Source organism: Medicago truncatula, chromosome 4 (assembly GCF_003473485.1).
Source record: "Medicago truncatula cultivar Jemalong A17 chromosome 4, MtrunA17r5.0-ANR, whole genome shotgun sequence".
Classification (NCBI taxonomy): Eukaryota; Viridiplantae; Streptophyta; class Magnoliopsida; order Fabales; family Fabaceae; genus Medicago; species Medicago truncatula.
This window is the reverse complement of record NC_053045.1, coordinates 6,833,518-6,853,202: the sequence shown is the minus strand read 5'-3', so window position 1 is coordinate 6,853,202 and position 19,685 is coordinate 6,833,518. Positions and strand designations below refer to the sequence as shown.

The window sequence follows — 19,685 nt, the reverse complement described above, 5'->3', positions numbered from 1 at the left end:
GTGGAGAAATACCGAGGGAGTGGGTAGGATGTTGGAGGAAATCCCATTGGTGGAAGAATGCATTATCATTAGAAGATTGTGTTGCTTAAATTGGTTTAATTCGGAAGTGGTGCTGCAAGTTGGGATTGGTGGTCGAGGACTAGTTTTTGGAATGATAGGTGGAGGGGAAGAACAACTTTAGGACATCAACTTCAGAGACTTTTTTGGTTTTCAAATCATAAACTTTCTTTTGTAAGAGAAATGTCGGAGTTGACGAATGGTTTTAAATACTTTGATCTATCTTGGAGGAGAAACTTATTTGTGTGGGAGGGAAGGCTTCTAACAAACTAGTTGGAGGTATTGTAAGGATTTATAAATTGTACTCAAGGGACAAATATTTGGAAATGGAGGCCGAAGGAGAATGGTTTGTTTTCGGTATCGTCGACTTACAAATTGTATGAAAAGTCTATGGTGTGGGAAGATAGATGGAACCACAGTGAGAAGAATGTTTTCGGTTATATTTGGAAAGGCAAAGCTCCATCAATAGTGGTAGCTTTTCCGTGGAAACTTTTACTTATTGTATTCCGATGAAATCTATTCTTATTATTTGCAATATTCTTCCTTTGGAGGCTTCGAGAAACTGCGTTTTATGTGACTCGATAGCGGAAAATACGAATAACCTCTTAGTTTTACGACGTGACCAATGGGGTATGGAATTTGGTGGTGCGACTGTTAGATGTCATGTTTATTTCGCCTCCAAATTTGTTTTTACACTTGGAATGTTGGATTGGTGAGGCGGTTTTGGCAAGGATTTTGTTTGATTTGGCAAGCAACAATTTTGGTAATCTGGAATGCGGTTAATAGTAGAATCTTCAAAAAATACGGCGAAGGTGGCGGAAGAATTGATCGTGGAAATAAAGGTATTGTCTTGGCAATGGACTCTGGCTAGATTGAAAGTTAAAATTTGTTTGCTGTTTCTGTTAGCATTCTGTTTTCTTTTTTAACACATTTCCTACTTCAAAATTCAAGTCACTTGTGTTTTTTCTTAATTCTAATTTTGTTCTTTTTGATGTGTGAACCACTCTTCATTCTTTTGGTATTAGGCTTCCCATAAGAGTCCATAATGGAAACTAAACTCCCATCCAAAGTTAAGAAGAGTTGATAAAACAATTCACACCCAACAACAATATCAGACAGAGAACCATTGTATCCAGCTTTCCTGTCATGTTCGATCCTCTTTTTGCCAATGTATCCAACAACACTCAAGTTAGGAAAAAAAATTGTGTTAAGTAACAGTTTAAAATCAAATTATAAAATACTTCCTTAATTATTCTAGATATCTCATAATTGCATGCGCTAATAGTATCAAAATCATTCCCAATAAAATTATTATAATCGTAACGCTAAATTAAGCCAAATCTTGAAAATAGAATCACCTTCTTTCAACCAGCGAATAACTAACTTTCAAGTCCAAAAGTAATGGCTGATCCTTGTCTTTATGAAGATAGTTGGTCATTGTGACGGAAACAGCATGAACAATACCATCAGACACAGTGACTGCGAACATGTGTATAACAATTTTAAAAGCGTTGAGACGATGTTGGTACCAGCACTGTCAACTATACATTTTTGTGCAAGGCAGGAGATAGATTATGAAAGAAGACGGGTAAGCACATGAGCTAAGTGCCCGGTCCACTCAGTCTTGTATTTCGTATACGAACTTGTGAAATAAAATGGCAGTGGAGAAGAAAACAAATCCTGCAAAATTGCTTCAAAAAAAATCCAGCAAATTAGTCTGTGGACTGCATTATTTCTATGTTGCAGCAAACATAATATAGAACCCACGACAGAAAATTAAAACATGACTTTGAAATAATCCTTCATACCAAATATTAATGAGCTCTAGTGAAAACTCATTTTTGTGAAATGAACTCATTACTTTCAGTAGACAAAAACAAGAATAGAACTGAAGGAATCATTGAATGGACAAAAACCATCACTGATAAAATTCCAAATATAGACATTTCCAACGGTTTTTCACTTCAACGGCAGATTGTTTATATGCTATCTAAACAATCAAAATAAATTTCCAAGTAACTTAATTCAAACATAAACCATTCAAGCTTCCCAAAATTATACCTTATACCAAGATGTTCATGCAAAATCAAAGAGTCATTTAAAAGAGTTTTTGAAATGTCGATTGTTCAAATAATATTTTGGGTCTGTTCCCATACAATCTCAGTCTCTATACACGGTTTTTCAGTATAAAACTTGCTCTAGTCTATATACTCTAAATTACTGATATATGTCACTTGCTCATAAATCAGTTTCCCACTTCCACCTTACACGTTCTATTATTCTGTTTAGGTTTTCCCTGCATCTCAATTCTAAATAATGTATTATCTTCCCAAAACAAGGACAATTTAGTTTTTTCTATACGACTATTTAAACAGTAAATGACTTTACCTCTACGATAATTGTTCTCCAGGAAATTACCTTAAAAAATTATCATCTTCGAACTTATAATATCATGAAGACAAATTACTCCAATTCATTAGAGCCAAACATCCAACAATAGTTAATAGATACTTATTCTACATTTTAAACAAGCTAAGCAGCCAAGCAATTATACAAAATATTTACACAACATATTATTATAAACTGACAAGGATTTAATAGCAATATATATGAAGTACATCAATTCAAACTAGTTTATATGAATGACATAAAATAAAACTAGTTATACGTGTTAGGGAAACTCACATTCAATGTGTCAAAACTAAACTTTCAACGTAATCATTGGTCCGGGACCACAATATTTTATTGGTAATTTCAATTCTCTTGACTCTGTTGTCTTTGCAGTTATAGATAAATGCCTCTTCGTCATCGTGATCATTTGCCAATATCAATGTATCCCTGTTCTCAGAAAGATATAGTGGTAACAAATCTAACTGTTTATGCTCCATTGGTGAAAAGAAATTGCTATAACTAATTTTTAATAGTTGAATCCAAGACTCTTGGGCGCCAAAATCCTTCATTTGCCATATAACAGAATGAGTTTCCTCAAAATCATGACAAAAACAAAGACAGCCCATCAAAACAACAAGCTTTGGCTGATAACGTGGAACCTTATCAAAATCCCGAGGAAGCAAAAATTGAGTGTATTTCTCACTTGATAGATCAAGTGAAAGAATCACACATTGCTTAACAGTAGTAAGTCTATCATTCCAATAAAATATATCCGAAACAGAGTGATCACGTAGAGCCAACCAGTTAATAGTATCATTCAAATACACCCCATGGTTATTAAACCTGCAAAGTGGAAGCATGGGGAAGCATTGAATATTTCTCCAAGAATTATTCCCCATGCTGAAAATTTTCACCCAGATTCTTGGATTACCATGCTCCACGTCCAACTCTTTGCAGAATGACACCACCTTATAAGTTTTGGCCAAAGTATCGTAACCAAAAGCAAACCAAATACAATTGTTAGAAGAGGGTAACAAATACTCAGATTTTGTCCTAGTGGCGGGGTTCCAAAAACAGATTCGTGAATCTTGAGAACGTGACTTACGCATATCAATCAAGCATAGCAATCCATTACACCAACCAACGACCCACCAACGGCAGTAGTCATTGGTCAATCTATAGTAAGGATCATAATAAAGAACGGAGGTCGAGTGATTCTCGAGTAAACGAGAAATTGGGAAGGTTACAAGATTCCAATCAATTACTTGTTTATCCTCGTTATATTGTTCCAAAATTGATGTGAGGTGCGGGTTTCGTACTGATTTATTGAGATGCACTTCAACGAATTGAGGATCAGAGATGACAGTGTTGAAAAACTTGTTGACGCATCTGAATTTCATAAGAGGTTTAACGGGGAGACAAGAGAGGATTTCCATGATGAGTTCGTCGGGGAGGAATGCCGCTGCCATAGCTTCTTCTTCCTAAGCAAAGCAAACAAATTGAGTTTTAGGGTTTACAGTAAAGGGTACAATATTCTACGTTTACAAAACTCGTGTCGTGACATATTTATGGATTAAACGTGATTACAACAATTATTTATGATTTTCTTTTATTTTATTTTGTTGAACGAGATTTGCTTTTATTTTTTTATGAATGAACAAGTCTTGCTTTTATTCTTAACCAACGCGGACGTTTCAAAAGTATGAAGGATGTTTTTTTTTTATGAATTTTTAATTTTGATTAAAAGTAAAAATATAAATGTTTTTTGCTTTTAAATTAGGCTTAATTGCACTTTTGGACCCCCTATCTTTCTAAAAGTTGCGGTTATGGACCCCTAACTAATTTAAATACAAAACAGCCCCCTATGTTTTGATTCTTTGACAGTTTTGGACCCCCAAGGCAAAAAAAAAAAAAAAAAATTGACACGTGGCACCTCACTTAGGGTGCCACGTCAGCGTTGACCGAGTCAACAATGGACTGGGGGTCCAAAACTGCCAAAGAATCAAAACATAAGGGGCTGTTTTGTATTTAAATTAGTTAGGGGTCCATAACTGCAACTTTTGGAAAGATAGGGGTCCAAAAGTGCAATTAAGCCTTTAAATTATAACAAATCAAACTAATCATAATTATTTATTTCAATAAAACAAATAATATAAAAAAATATATATAATCTAAATTCTTATTTTTCTTAATGACATCAACAACAATTTTTATTATAGACAAATTTGTTGTTTAAAGTCATTTTCTTATGCGCACCCTGCATAAACACTTCACAACCATCAGATTTAGTGGACACGTGTAATAATCCTAATGCCTCAACGATTCTTGTCTCTGCAACCTCATCTCCGCGTTGAACTTGTTAATAAACGCTTCAACTCGCTGATTCAACTCGTCCTGACTCAGTGACGGTTCTTTCCTCACAAGAGAAACACTTTTCTCCCTACTGGAAAACGTCTCCGATTTCTTCATCACTGGACCACTGCCTCCGATGCCATGTCGTAACGGCGTGCCGGAAACAGCTTGGATTGATGATCCTACGACTTCGATTTGCTTTCTCCTTCCATTCCGACCGGTTCTGTTTGGCTAAGCTTGATTTGGTTCAGTCTGTTGTTCTGTTCATGGCTTCAAAACCAGCTTGTGTTGTTGAAGCTTGGTGATGTCAATTTGGCTTTGTTACCGTCAGAACCGATTTCGGATTCAAAGGTTCACGTTGTGTTTGTTCTAAAAAACGCTTCTGTAACTTGCGATGGATCGAAACAGTGGTTGAGCTTAGTGATTTTGGTGGTTTTATATTGAAAACTCAAAAAATGAATTGCTGAAAAATGAATTTACTATTCAAGTAGAAGACACTGCCGGTGGAGAATGAGAATCGACGACGAGAGATTTAGTTAGCGGAGGTAATGGATGCAACTCAGGATTCGCATGGTGAAGGTTACCGATAGGATTGAGTTTGTTAAAGCAGTTAGGTTCCTTCGCTGCTATTTAGTACATCTAATGGTTTTGGAGTACAACTCATAGAAACCATTTCCACAGCAAAATGGTTTTGGAGTCCAACTCACAGAAACCATTTCCACAGCAAAATGGTTTTGGCATAATTTTATACAAAACATAATATAATAAGGACATTTGTGACTGTCATTGAACCAAATCAATACTCTGAAACCATTTCCAACTAACATATACAATTTTGATTGACGGTGATGATGATGAATGACGGTGGTGATGATGATGATGATTTCGGTACGGTGATGATGATGGTGAATGACGGTGATGATGATGAACGACAATGTTGATGATGAGATTGAAGATTCCGGTGGTGATGATTCAGTTTGTTTCCGCGTTTGGTTCGTTTTGTTTTGTTTTGTTTGGTCCCGCATTTGGTTTCCTTTGAGGGTGTATGAAGCAATTATGTTGGGCTACCGGTTAATGGGCTGTGACTTATGCAGGGTGCATAAGGATTCCTTATACATGATAACCACACCCTTTTTAAATGATAAAGGAAAAAATTGGACATTTGTGTTTGTTACACTTTTATTTTAATATTTAAATTTATTCTTATCTATTTGTTACATGTGTTGTTTGTATTGAAAATTAAGGGTATTTTTGGAAAGAAAAATTCAGCCCAAAAGTGTTGAAAGGTACATTAATGCCAAGATGAAACCTTTATATCCCACACTATATTATGATCCTCCTTAGCACTATTATTAAAGGTTTTATCATTTCTCCACATCCAAATACCCCAAATTAGGTCATGCCAAATTAACCATAAACTGCCCTAAGCTTGTTATTCCTACCCTCATTTTTCCAACAATCTAAATGCACACATAGATTAGGAGCAGTGACTAAGTGCAATTGTAACCAACACTACAACTTGAGCAAAATCCTTGAAACCACTTCACAATGCAAAGGTGTTAATTTATAGTGTGAAATCGGTCTCTCATCTGTGTGGTAACACTTTTGCCATTGATAAACAAGTTCCATTTGAAGAAGACAAGAGTATGTTGTGGAAGCTTCAGATTCCAAACAAAGCAAAGCACTTCTGTAGGAGTGCTGCGAGGGAATGACTTTTGTTGTCGCTGGAAATTCAGAATCTGTCCGTGCATGTCGATAGTTTCATTTCTTCAAAGTTTGCAACCACTTTCCAAGTGAATGATAAAATTTCTTTTTCATAGTCAGTGTTTGGGAAGGTTATAAATTTAAAGGAGAAAAATATGATCAATTCTGCGAATAATTTATATGGTTTATTAAATTGAAAGATCAACTTCAATTTATAATGCAGTAAAAATTTATTAAATTGATTTTTCTATTCTTTATTCTGCTCTGTACAATATGAATTACAAGATAGTTTCAGGGCATATGCTTCATAAATCAACAACTAAAGAAACAAAACAAAGATAAAGAAGCATATAGTTTAATTAAGGACACCAATGTAAGGGACCTTGGAAGATAAATTTCTGTCAACAGAAAGAAATCTAGAATCATTTTGTCCTGTATAGATATAGTATACTTACATTTAAGGTCTAGCTGAATAGTAAGAACTTAGTGGTGTAACTTCAAACTGCACAATTCAAATATACGACTTTTCCATCAAACTGGATAGATAATTTGCTTTTTCTAACCGGTGCCTCATGTTTCACTTCAGAATCCTTCCTTTCTTTAGATTTATTTTCTAGCCTAAAACCAGATGATTTCAAAGAAGGCTTTTCAAGTAGAAAATTCAATTTGTCTTCCTGTAACTTTGACAGAGTTCGGATGATCATTATGATTCTGGATGTTACTATTTTTCCTTGGACGACGTATTTTACGGAAGCTTCTGTCATGAATGTTAAGCTTTGTAAGATTCTAAACATCTGTATTCTCATCATTTTTAGATTTAGAAACTAAAACTTCTTGAGCTTTACACATATCATCAGGATTTGATGACCTAATACCCTTCGTCGAAGCAAGAATTCTTATAGATGGAAAATCACTGCCTTTATCACATATTTATATGGATTGAGAAGGTTTTGCAATCTTCCCATTGTTAATCTCAAACTATGGTTTCACTGATAATTTTAGAAGGTGTAAGAGCACAATTGGCAATTACTTTCTCCCCAAAGGTCCAAGAAATAGGAGAAATAGTCTGGAAAAATAATCACATAAGAAACAAATGATAAAATTAAATAAAAGGAAGTGAATTAATCAAATAATAAACAAATGAATAAAAGAGATCAAAGGGAAATGAAATTAATAATGCAAAGCATGTTACCTGGTTCTACTTTATTATAATGTCTAATGAAGGCCTAAGAAGATATGAGGAATATCTTCACTTTCATTGATGATCCTGGTCATAACAATCTCCATTTATTCAATTACATTAATTGGATGGTTTTACCTTCAAATTGCAAAAACAATAAATCAAGTCATTAATACTAAGACAATATACATAAAAAATGTCGCATGGTTACAATATTGATGCAATCTACCAGGTGAGCAAACAATAAGTTTCATCAAAATTCCAAATTGTTTCGATATTAACATATAACAAAGCTCAACTAACGTATTATAAGAAGTAAAAGAACAATCAAATCCTTTCTTGTTTTCACACTTGATAGGATTGGCTCCATGGATCAAACGATGGCATAGCCTATTTGTACAACATGTTTCTTATGCGGAAGGACTTAACCAAACTGCTATCACATTGATGACCTATCCGTGTTTCTTATACGGAATGACTTAGCCGAACCATTATCACATTGATTATCCAATCCCTAAAGGTTCAATAATGTTTTACGTTGACTGTTGATTACCTAACACAGCTCTTTTCTCTGAGAATGGTTTCAGCAATGTAAAAATTCACAACAAAGTATAACATAGGGAAACTTACTTATAATATAAGCATGTGTTTGCATACACGTTGGCATTGGATTTCTAGCGACCCTAGATGATTTAAACATGAATTTACAAAAGCTAGTAGTAGTAAAGTTTGTTGAACGGGTGACAATACTGTGAATTTTCTATTTGCCAAACACACGCTAAGTAATAGAAATAATTGAAAACCAAATGTAGGTATTAATTTTCATCTAAGGAACCTTGGAGCACTAGGCATGGCAATGGGGCGGGGTGGGGACCGGTTTTACCTTCCCCGCCCCCATACCCGATTCTCATATACTTACCCGTTACCCTACCCATATCCAACGGGGATGAGAAATTGAATCTCATCCCCGTCCCCAACGGGTTCGGGTATCCCCGCCCCATCCCCGTCCCCGCATTGAATAATTTTTTTAGTAAAAAATATAAGTTTTTTTTGTATCCCCAAGAGCAACGTTGTAATACATTATCCAACAATAAGCTCACTTTCACATTTGTTAGACAAAATTATTTAGTTGATCCTTTAAATATCAATGGTAGTTTTTATTAACATGACAATTATCAAACAAAATAACATAACATATCAACATAAAATAGTTTTTTTACATTTGGGACGGGTTTGGGTATGGGTTCGGGGTGGGTACCTATATACCCGTTACCCGTCCCATACCCGTGTTTTGAGATCGGAGAAAACCCATACCCATACCCAAACCCAGTCAAAGCGGGGAAAACCCGTCAAATTGGGTTTGATTCGGGCGGGTAACCACGGGTATGGGTTTTATTGCCATGCCTATGGAGCACTAGAATTTCAGATTGAAAATGTGTCTAGTCTTTGACACCAACGCGACATTGACACATGTGGTTACATTCTAGCATTCAAATTTATCTAATTATTAATGTGTTGATGTGCATATGACAATGTTTTACTGTCACAGTCGTGTTCGGTATCTGTGTCGGAATCAATGCTACATAAACTGCAAGTAACATAAAACGTACATGTTGTAATGGCACTAACCTTATAATTTTAAAGAAATGCTAAAACATCTAAATGACCAGGTCATCAAACTCAAGGTCTAGAGAATCAAGAACATTTTGATCTTTAAAGATTTTTCAAGTATGGTAACTGGTTTTTCTTATCTGTGACCAGATACATGAGCCAATTGTTCTAAACCTACTACTACAAGCTTAAAAAACTTCTTGTATGTGGTGCAAAAGTTCGTCAATGGAAGTACAAGTGATTTTTGAATCGGCTTGTCTGGATCTTGATCCATGATTGATCATAACACCATATCCAATTTTCTAAATATAAAATCAATGATAGATTCATACCAGTAATAATTTCAATGGCACTAAAATCTGCTATGTTCCTTCCGTCCAAAGCATCTTCAAGAATAAGATCAATAGGAAGCCAAAGTGAAGACCAACTATTACCATAACATTGACCAGCAAAAGCTATCTGTGCAGCAGCAGGTATGACTACATTAGACTCCAGCTTAGGTTTTGTATTTCATTCATTAGATACAATCCTGTGGATATTTTCCATCAAAGATAAAAGGGTTTATGCATTAATATGCTTCAAATTCCTCAAACATGAAGATTTTGATGGAAGCGGCTGCATTTGATGATTGAAAGATCCCCAATATGATGGCCTACAAAAGATAACATTCTTCATTGAAGGTTCCAAAATATAAATTGAGATTGGCTCCATTAAGTATATCAGAATTAATTTGATTCTTACATTTTCAAATGAACTAAGGAAAGAAGCCTCGATGTCATTTTATTTTGCAAAAATTGTACAATGATCTCAATATATAGCTATAGTTAAGTTTTCCCTCTACAACCCTTCTTTGAGTATTGGAGAAAAAGATGTAAAATAAATACGAGTATGTTAGTAAAGAAATAGTTTATGCAATTAAAAAATTCAAAGAGAATATTACAAAAAGAGACAAGATTATTTCGCAAGAGAATAACATCAACTAAGAAAATAATTTAGATTGTTTATTAAATTGAAAGATCAAATTCAATTTAGAAGGAAGTAAAATATAAACCATGATATAGTTTTACTGGTCTACCTTTGGTACTTCATCAATTTGATTTGTATGACCGGTCATTATTTTAATTATAAGATCTTCATCTTCAATGTCATCTTCACCTTTATCGTCGTCAAGTGTTATGATATTCAGACAAGAATTAACTTGACCCAAAATTGAACCCATAACCGGCCTTCTTTGGTTATCAGATCTACAATATTGTTGAAACTAGTATTGATAATGTTAAATCAGGTATAAAATAATAGGGATAGAAAGATAAATCACTTTCGAGCAATGATAGGTTCCAGAGAAATAATGAGAGAGAAGGATAAATCTGATATTAATTCACTATATTATTGTCTTACAAACTGTTTGGCTTTATAGCGCATAAAAACTCTTTAACCCTATCTGATCAATGACAGGTGTAAACAGATCCCTCTATCGACGTAACTAATTCCAATAAAAATAAACTGATAAAAGATTCCTTCTTCTATAAAGGACAACTATCCATCTTCCAGGTCCTTCTAAGTTTCTTGTTCCCTTCCTTGCACTAGCCAGCTCATAGTCCCTAGCCCACACGAAAACTCTCCTTTTGCTTGCTAGTTTAGGGCTTTTTTCCTCCTTTGGCCCAATATGGTTGTTTCCTTAGTTTGCTATTGGCACCTGCATATCATTACCCATCCCTTTAAAACTCACCTTTTCCTCAAGGTGGACATTTGGATAGGCCTCCAACATTTCGTCTTTGTCTTCCTAAGTAGCCTCCGTGGTAGGGAGTCCTTCCTAGTGAATCGACACTTATGTCACGGTACCCTTCTTAGTGTGGATTAGTCTCGAATCAAGGATTTGGAGTGGGACCATGGTGCCTACGAAAAAGAAGTCCATAACCGGAATAGTAGTAGGCAGATTACCATGGTACAACTTAGGTTTGAGACATGGAAGACTGGATGAATACAATTTGTAAGCTAATTGGCTAATGTGCTTACTGATCGGGTAAGGACCAAAGAACCTCTTGCTCAACTTGGAGAAACAGCGGTCACACATAATATTTTGCATGTAAGGTTGCAGTCGCAGCCACACCCAATCTTCGATCTTGAAGTCACGATCACGATGGTGAGAGTTTTCCTGGCTTTTCATTCGTATTTGCGCCTGTTGTAGGTTGTTCTTAATGACTGTTAGAATCTGGTTGTGCACAACAAGTGCCTCATCCAATGTTGCAACGATAGTGGACCCTTTTATGTAAGAACGGATGGTAGGGGGTCTTTCCATATAAAGCCTCAAAAGGGGTCATCTCGATGGATAAATGATAGACGAATTATACCAATGTTCGGCCAACGAAAGATATAATACCCACTACTACGGACTATCACTGATGAAGCAACAAAGGAAGGTTTCCAATTCCGGTTGGTAACCTTTGTTTTCCCATCCGTTTGTGGGTGGTACGCACTAGAGAAGCATAAAGTAGTGTCATTCAATCTGAAGAGCTCCTACAAAAAACGACTCACAAAGATTCGACCGCGCTCACTGACCATGGTTTTTGTCATCCCATAGAGCCGATAAATATCAGCAATGAATATGGGAACTAAAGATGTTGTTGTGAAGGGAGAGAAATGAAGTGGGTGTCCTTTGTGAGACGATCAACCACTACCCAAATAGTAGCTTTTCCATGGGAAGGAGGCAACTGGGTGATGAAATCCATGGAGATATCCTCCCACACTTGATTTGGGATAGGAAGTGGGTGCAGCAAGCCTTGAGGTTTTGAGTGGAGTATTTGTGCTGCTGACATAGAATACAAGCTTGGATGAACGTCTTCACATCATTAGCCAAGTGAGGCCATGCAAACAAAGTTGTGATACGGGCCAATGTTCCCTTGATTCCGGAGTGTGCCCGAATGGGAGAAACATGGAACTCCTTCAACATTTGGGACAACAATTATGTTTCTTCTAGTAAACAGCAGTCGAACCAACCGGTTTATGACTTAACGTGTTCCCCACATCATTTATTTCATACAATAGACGGAGTTTCTGCATCAATGCTGGCTGGCACTCAACTAAATCCTTCAGACGCGAGAGTGCATCAACAATTACATTAGTTTGTACTCGAGTGTAATGTATCTCAAAATCATACCCCCAACATTTTGACAAGCCATTTGTGTTGTGTGGGCGTTTGAATAATCTGTGATAGTAACCCTCTTAGACTCTGGTGATATATGAAAATCCAGAAATGACGTCCCAAAAGGTAATGACGCCATTTCTTCAGTGCAACAGTGATAGAGATAGAAAGATAAAGGGTTAATAATGCTTTTCACCCCTGTAATATATGTCATTTCCGGTTTTGACCCCTATAAAATTTTTGGTTTGATTTGCACCCTCGTAATTTTTTTTTCCTTCCAGAAAACACCCCTAATAGGCCATTTTTCAGATTTTTTTTTTCAAGAAATTTTGGTTTTTGAATGGCCTCGTAAGGGTGTTTTCCAGAAAATAAAAATTTTACGAGGGTGCAAATCAAACCGAAAATTTTAGAGGGGCGAAAATCGAAAAATAACATATATTACAGGGGTGAAAAGCATTATTAACCCAAAGATAAATCACTTTCGAGCAGTAATAGGCTCTAGAGAAATGATGAGAGAGAAAGAGAAATCTGATATTAATTCATTATATTATCGTCTTACAAACTGTTTGGCTTTATAGCTCATAAAAACTCTCTAACCCTATCTGATCAATGACAGGTGTAAACAGATCCCTCTATTGAGGTAACTAATTGCAATAAAATAAATTGATAAAAGATTCCTTCTACTATGAAGGACAATTGTCCATCTTCTAGGTTCTTTTAAGATTCCTGCACCCCTTCCTTGCATTAGCCAGGTCATAGTCCTTGGCCCACATGGGAACTCTCCTTTCCCCTTTTAGTTTTGGGCTTTTGTCCTCCTTTGGTCCAATATTGTTATTTGCCTGAGTTTGATATTGGCACCCGCGTATCATAAAATAAATTAAAATGATACATCTAAGATATTTTGTTTTTTCATGAGCTTGTTGACAAAACGACACATCAATTGGTCGATTCATAGACACGATGAGTCGTTATGGATAAAACAAAAATACCCAATAACACAAGAAATAAAATCAAATGATATGAACAAGTTAAAAAAGGAAGAAGAAGAAGAGATAAATAAAATGGAAATCTAAATAAGAAGAAACAAAGAAGATGAATGGATATAAAAAAAAAAATACAAGGAGAATCTCTTTATATAATGAGTAGAGGTGTCAAATGGGCCGGCCCGGCCCAGTCCGGCTCGGGCCCGAGAGGCCCGACTATAGAAATGGGCCAGCCCGGCCCGTTTATAATTGGGCTGTGAATTCTAAAGCTCGGCCCGAGTGGGCCATGGGCCAGCCCGGCCTGGCCCGTTTATGTTTTATTTTTAAAATTTATTCACCTTTTTTTTTATGTATTTTCTTATGTATTAGTTACTCACCATTATTTTTTTGCTAAAATATGATTGGATGGACATAAAAATATAAATAATTTTTACATTAACATTGAATAATAATTAAACTCTAGATTATTCTTTCAATTAATTCAAATTAATAATTTATAAACTTTAAAATTTTAAAACTGTACGCCAAATTCGTCCATATTTATTAAGTTTATTTATTTAAATATTTTTTTATTAATAAATTTTAAATTAGTTGATAATTTTTTAAAAAAATATGTTGTTTTTTAAAAAAAATAAAATGAAATATGGGCCAATGGGCCGGCCCAAAGCCCGTTGGGCTAGCCCGGCCCAACTTTTTTATGGCCCAAATGGGCTTGGGCCGAAAAAGCCCGAGTGCATTTTTTGTTAGTTTTTTAGGCCCGGCCCGGCCCAAAAATATGGGCCAATGAGCCGGTCCATTTTTGACAGCTCTATTAATGAGTAATAGGTGAAAAAATAGAAAAAAAAACCTTAAGCTAGATTTTTATTTGATTTCGGCCAATTTAACCTGATGTGGATCACTGAAAACAAAGAGTCAGTTATCACTGAAATTGTTGATTTTTAGTGGATTCGGCCAATTGCTTAAGTTTTATAAGGCTTATACTTTTTTCGATTTTCATGTCTGATGGAATAAACCATTAGTTTGTCTAGGTAACTCCACCTTGTAATATTATAATAATTTTGTTACAGCTGTTTTTTTGCTTTGCTTTCTTTTTTTTGAGAGATTTTGCTTTGCGTTCTGTCTTTTGATACTTTGTATTGTTCTCTACTTAGATACACCTTGTTTTAATTAAAAAATCGATAATTTACTGTAAATTGGAAATGACTAATATTAGGGCATTCTTGGATTGACTTATTTGAACTTACTTACTGGCATATGTCTTGTGATATTATTTGGAGGAACTTCTAAAAACAACTTATGGCATTTTTCATAAATATCTTTTGGAAACAAGTATTAGCATATACAACAATTTATTTTATTTTATCTTTAACTATAGAAATGGCAGATAGAAAAGAGAAAATAGTTATGAAAAGCGCACTTAAGATAATCAGCAAATCCAGTTCTCTCACTTCTCTGCATATCCTTTCGTATCCTCCCATGGTATCAAATTCCTTTATGGAAAATCAAAAATTTGGGGCCGTTCTAAAATTTGTGGCAAAATATGTATACAAAGGAATGATATTCAATCCTAAAAGCAACAAATATATTGTTAATAAAAACAAAATTTTGTAAAATACGCAAGAGAGAAATACAATAATATAATTGTTAGTAAATTGCATACTCAAGACTTTTGTACGTTTTTATTTTGCTAATTTGATTACTTTTTTGCAGCACCAAGTTGGAAGAACAATGCAGCAAACAGAATAGCATGCCTATATTCTTTTCATGGCTAAAGAAAGTTAAATCCTTTCTCTAAGAGATCTTACTATCCAAGATGTTTGTAAAATGTTCCCCAACCCAAGAATCTTTCACCAAAGACCCTCAACCCTAAAATTACCTCCTTTGATTTCCCAAGATTCTCTCTCCTGAAGCTTTTCAAGAAATTGAAGAATGAAGCGTTATCTAGTGTTTACGCCTGGGCGAAATTGTGCCACGATTTGTTTGGATCGCGCCATGATTTGGAGCTTCGTGCACAGTACGATACTGAAAACCTGATCCAAAATCGTTCACAATATTTTCAGAACCAAAGCTCCAAATTGTTGAACCAAAATTGCGCCACGGTTTTTCCAGAACATCAATATCAATTTTTACTAAGCTTTTAACTATAATTTATGCTTGGAAGGTAGAACAACCGATGCAACTAATGTTTTGGAGACAAAGCAAGACTGAATGGTTCGAAAAATTGACAACCCTTTAGGAGGCACAGTTATACTCTCCCCAAGAAAAAAATGAAGTTGAACCCTTGTAGTTTACGTGGTATCTCATCACTTCAAGTGCTACGATCACCCAAATTTTCAAGGTCAACCCTTCTATTAAGGGCAAAATTCTACGATTAATATCAAGTTTTGTTGAACTCTGAGTTGAACGGATATAGTAAATGTATGCTAGATAATTTGCAGGTAGAGATGTCTTAGGATCTAAGTTACAAAGGTGTTTTTATTGCCAGTTTTGCAGATACATTTTCTAATGGTTTAAGAATTGTTTTACTATACCATTGCCGGAAAATGCAGGATTGATTCATAATTTTGCGCATATAGGTTTCAAATGAACATTGTAGTGTACAGTATTCACTTAGTAACACTTGTTAGTTGTGATGGCCAAGCTCAGTGTGAGAAGCAGTTACAAGAAGAAGGGTTGAGTTAGCATTGTAAATCATTACATATAATAAAAAAATCAATCACAAATGCACTAAATATTTTCCAAGACCAAATATATGAGAGGGACGGAAATCAATCGCAAATATATGATTCTGCATCATTAAAATAATCTTAAAGTAACAAATACAGCATTTTGATTGTTCTTCATTCAGCAAACTCAAAAAACTACTAAGGGTAAAATGGTCCTATCCAAAAACTATTAATTCTACAAACTCAAAAAAACTACTAAGTAAGATTAAACTACTAACTAAGATTAAAATTCTAAATAATGATTGAAAAATTAAATGCAGTTGCCCCCTTCTATATTTATCTTTCCATAGTGCACACATATCTATACAAGTTTAATTTGATCAATACTAATATTTAGCAAGTAAAAAAAAGGAAAATGGACTGTTGAAAATAATGCAGAGCTTGGAGAGTAATTCATGACAAAATGCCAACTGATGAAAAGCTGCAGCAAAGGGGATGCTATATCTCATCTATGTGCTCTCTTTGTTTATCTAATGTTGAAAACTCATTCCACTTGTTCTTTGAATGTAAGTTTGTTTTCATGATTTGGTGCTGGTTTGCTTCCATTCTTGATTCTACACTGCATTTTCAATCAATTGAGGACATTTGGACCATTTGTGATAGAGGATGGTCACCTCAGTGCAAAACTGTGATACATGCCACCATTGTTAACATCTTTAGCACAGTTTGGTACTCAAGGAACCAATGCAGATTTCAAGACTGTAAACCTAATTGGCAGCTTGCAATTAACAACATCATATCTGCAGTCAATCTTTCAGGGAACAACACTTCCAAGGTTTCCAATTCATCTGTCAGAGATTTAGTCACCTTAAAGAAATTTGATGTCATCATTCACCCTCCTAAGCCTGTTAGCATCAAGGAAGTTATTTGGTCTCCTCCCTACTCAGAATGGATTAAGTGTAACACTGATGGAGCAGCTAATTCAACTACCTCAGCTTGTGGAGGAATTTTTAGGGATTGCAATGCAAATCTGATTTCTTGTTTTGCTGAAAATCTTGGAGGTTGCAGTGCCTATCATGCTGAGCTTTCAGCAGTAATGAGGGCCACTGAGATTGCATTCCAAAGAAATTGGAAGAATATGTGGGTTAAATAAGATTCTTCATTAGTAGTTATGGCCTTCAACAATGATTCCATGATTCCTTGCGATTTAAGAAACAGATGGTTGAATTGCAAGAATCTCCTTTATCATATAAAATGTTGAGGTAGCAGCACTTTGTTGCACCTCTTTTTGGTTTAAAAAATAAATAAAAAATAGATGATCCCTAAAACAATTAGGGTGGAAAAGGGAAATGGTACATAAGAATACTGAGACTACCATTTTTAGAAATGATTGATTAGTAAACAAAAGCGGAAAGTATTATAACATCAACACAAGCAATCAAATTAATCTTATGCTGATGTCGTCCAACCCGAACTTTTAATGCATAACAGAAGTATATGTCTCCCCAAGCTTCCGTTGCTGTCACGGCCCAATCTGAGATCATGACCGACGCAAAGCTAACAGTAACACATCATACAATTGTCCTGGATAGCCTAACTTACACTAACATGTACACGTTACTACAAATAAAAATAATTGTCAAAGATAATATTTTCTAAACATTTCCAAAATGCCAAATCTGTTTTGTTAAACACATTTGTTCTTGCCTTGATCTGCTTATACTTGTTTTGGATATATAATTTCATTTTTATAGATGTTTTTCTTTGGAAAGAGTGACTAACATTATTTGTTAAACATATTTGTTCTTGCCTCGCTCAGAGGCCATGAGGTCTTGATGATGAAAATTAAAGAAAATTAAGTGTGTTTTGGTTTCTTAAAGCTAAATTTCAATTTAATCTAAACCTAATTTTAATCCTTCTACAATTTAATCTTAGTAAATTAGCTATTTTAATCAAATTAATTAATTTTTAATACATATATAAAAATAAAAAAATCCAAGTCAACAACAATTGCACAATCAACACATGTCTTATCAGATTAAATTCGTCAATTCAGCTAAAAAAATCAAATTTAATTAAATTTATAATGGAAAGGTTATTGGCTAAATAATAAGATCTGAAGCATTTCATAGTGTTAAAATCTATAATTGTTAGTTGTAATTTCTATCCTCTTTGTCATTGATCTATGTCACTTGCTCATAAATTAGTTTCCCACTTCCACCTCTAACACTCTTTTTCTAGATTTTCCCTTGCATTTCAGTTCTATATAATGTGTTATGTTTCCAAATTAAGGACTTCATATTTCTTATAAGAATATCCAAGAGTGGATGAATATTCCTTTGTAAAAATTGCGTTCAGGCAAATTACCTAACATATACATCTGAAAACTAATAATTTGCATGTAAATTGCCTTCATTCAATTCATTAGAGCCTAACATCCAATAATGGTCCATAGATATTCATTCAACAATATAACAGGCTAAGAGGTTAAGCCATCACACAATATTCACACAATCTAATACTATAAAATGACAAGAATTTTATAGCAACATGAAGTAACATAAATTCAAACAAGTAATATGGAAAAGAAAATAACAGTGTGTCCCCTTCTCAGTATGATACAATTTGAACAAATCTAACTGTTTTTGTTCCATTGCTGAAAAGAAATTGTTATAACTAATTTTATATAATTGAATCTAAGACTCTTGAACTCCAGAATCCTTCATTTGCCATATAATAAAATGGGTTTCCTCATAGTTATTACAAAAACAAAGACAATCCGCCAAAACCATCAGCTTTGGCGGATTACGTGGCACCTTATCCAAACCATGAGGGAGCAAGAGTTAAGTGTGCGTCTCAGTGAAGAGATCAAGTGAAGGAATCACATATTGTTCAATAGTAAACTTATGAAACCAATAAAGTGGAATCACAGAGAAACATATTGAATATTTCTCGAAGAAGTATCGCCCAAGTTGAAAACTTTCACCATGCATCTTGTTCACTACCATGCTCCTTCTGTATACGGAGCATCTTACAATTATTGAGGGTATTATAATTAATCATTTTCTTAAAATCTTAAACGACTATTATTTTGAGATCAGTGAAGCAGTTTTAATGTTGTAATTTATACTCCTTCCAGTCATATTTATAAGCAAAAAACAATTTTTTAGGTACATTTAATAACTAATGTATCTAACCCATAAATGTAACCATATACATTAATTATTCAATGTACCTAAAAAGTCATTTTTTGCTTATAAATGGGACCGGGGGATAAGTTTCTACTCTCACCATGTGATAACCATGCCAACTCAACAAAAAATTTAGAACATTATAAACCTAAAAATGAGAGTTTTTTTTTTTTTTTTTACAAACCTAAAGATGAGAGTTGAGATCCTCTCTATTTTGCAATATAAATACAATATTCCATTTATGAAGATATATATATTATATGCAATGGATCCTACCACTTAGTTGACTCCACCGTCATTAATTATTTTACAACTTTATCTTTAAATTATTGCGTGTATTTGTTTTTAAATAAAATAAATGACGAGAATTATAAATTCATATGATCCTAACACCCATAAATTAGGTAA

General features: G+C 34.5%; 2 protein-coding genes and 1 long non-coding RNA gene across 6 annotated transcripts; all 3 read right to left on the bottom strand.

Moving 5' to 3' along the window:
* Positions 1-1,275: 1,275 nt before the first annotated feature.
* Positions 1,276-4,038, bottom strand: LOC25491547 (F-box/kelch-repeat protein At3g06240). 2 transcript variants are annotated; one of them, XM_039833019.1, is made up of 2 exons: positions 2,743-4,038; positions 1,276-1,737 (listed from the first exon to the last, which is right to left on the bottom strand). In XM_039833019.1, the coding sequence occupies exon 1, from the start codon at positions 3,915-3,917 to the stop codon at positions 2,745-2,747; it is 1,173 nt and encodes a 390-aa protein (XP_039688953.1). In that variant the 5' UTR covers positions 3,918-4,038; the 3' UTR covers positions 1,276-1,737; positions 2,743-2,744. The 2 variants fall into 2 exon arrangements, with proteins under 2 accessions (XP_039688953.1, XP_013454945.1); XM_013599491.2 differs by having other exon boundaries at positions 1,276-1,748; positions 2,743-4,037.
* A 2,695-nt stretch (positions 4,039-6,733) lies between these two features.
* Positions 6,734-10,748, bottom strand: LOC112421229 (uncharacterized). 3 transcript variants are annotated; one of them, XR_003011416.2, is made up of 5 exons: positions 10,371-10,748; positions 10,037-10,143; positions 9,314-9,947; positions 7,697-7,822; positions 6,734-7,570 (listed from the first exon to the last, which is right to left on the bottom strand). It is a non-coding gene; the product is annotated as an uncharacterized lncRNA (long non-coding RNA). The 3 variants fall into 3 exon arrangements; XR_005645897.1 differs by having other exon boundaries at positions 10,037-10,140; XR_003011415.2 differs by lacking the exon at positions 10,037-10,143 and having other exon boundaries at positions 10,371-10,744.
* Positions 10,749-11,123: 375 nt separating this feature from the next.
* Positions 11,124-11,594, bottom strand: LOC112420746 (uncharacterized). Its single transcript, XM_024780382.1, has one exon. The coding sequence runs from the start codon at positions 11,592-11,594 to the stop codon at positions 11,124-11,126; it is 471 nt and encodes a 156-aa protein (XP_024636150.1).
* Positions 11,595-19,685: the final 8,091 nt, after the last annotated feature.

What these genes read in the sequence shown, in the direction of transcription:
- LOC25491547 (XM_039833019.1), bottom strand. Translation starts at nt 3,917, where the DNA reads ATGGCAGCGGCATTCCTCCCCGACGAACTCATCATGGAAATCCTCTCT.
- LOC112420746 (XM_024780382.1), bottom strand. Translation starts at nt 11,594, where the DNA reads ATGGAAAGACCCCCTACCATCCGTTCTTACATAAAAGGGTCCACTATC.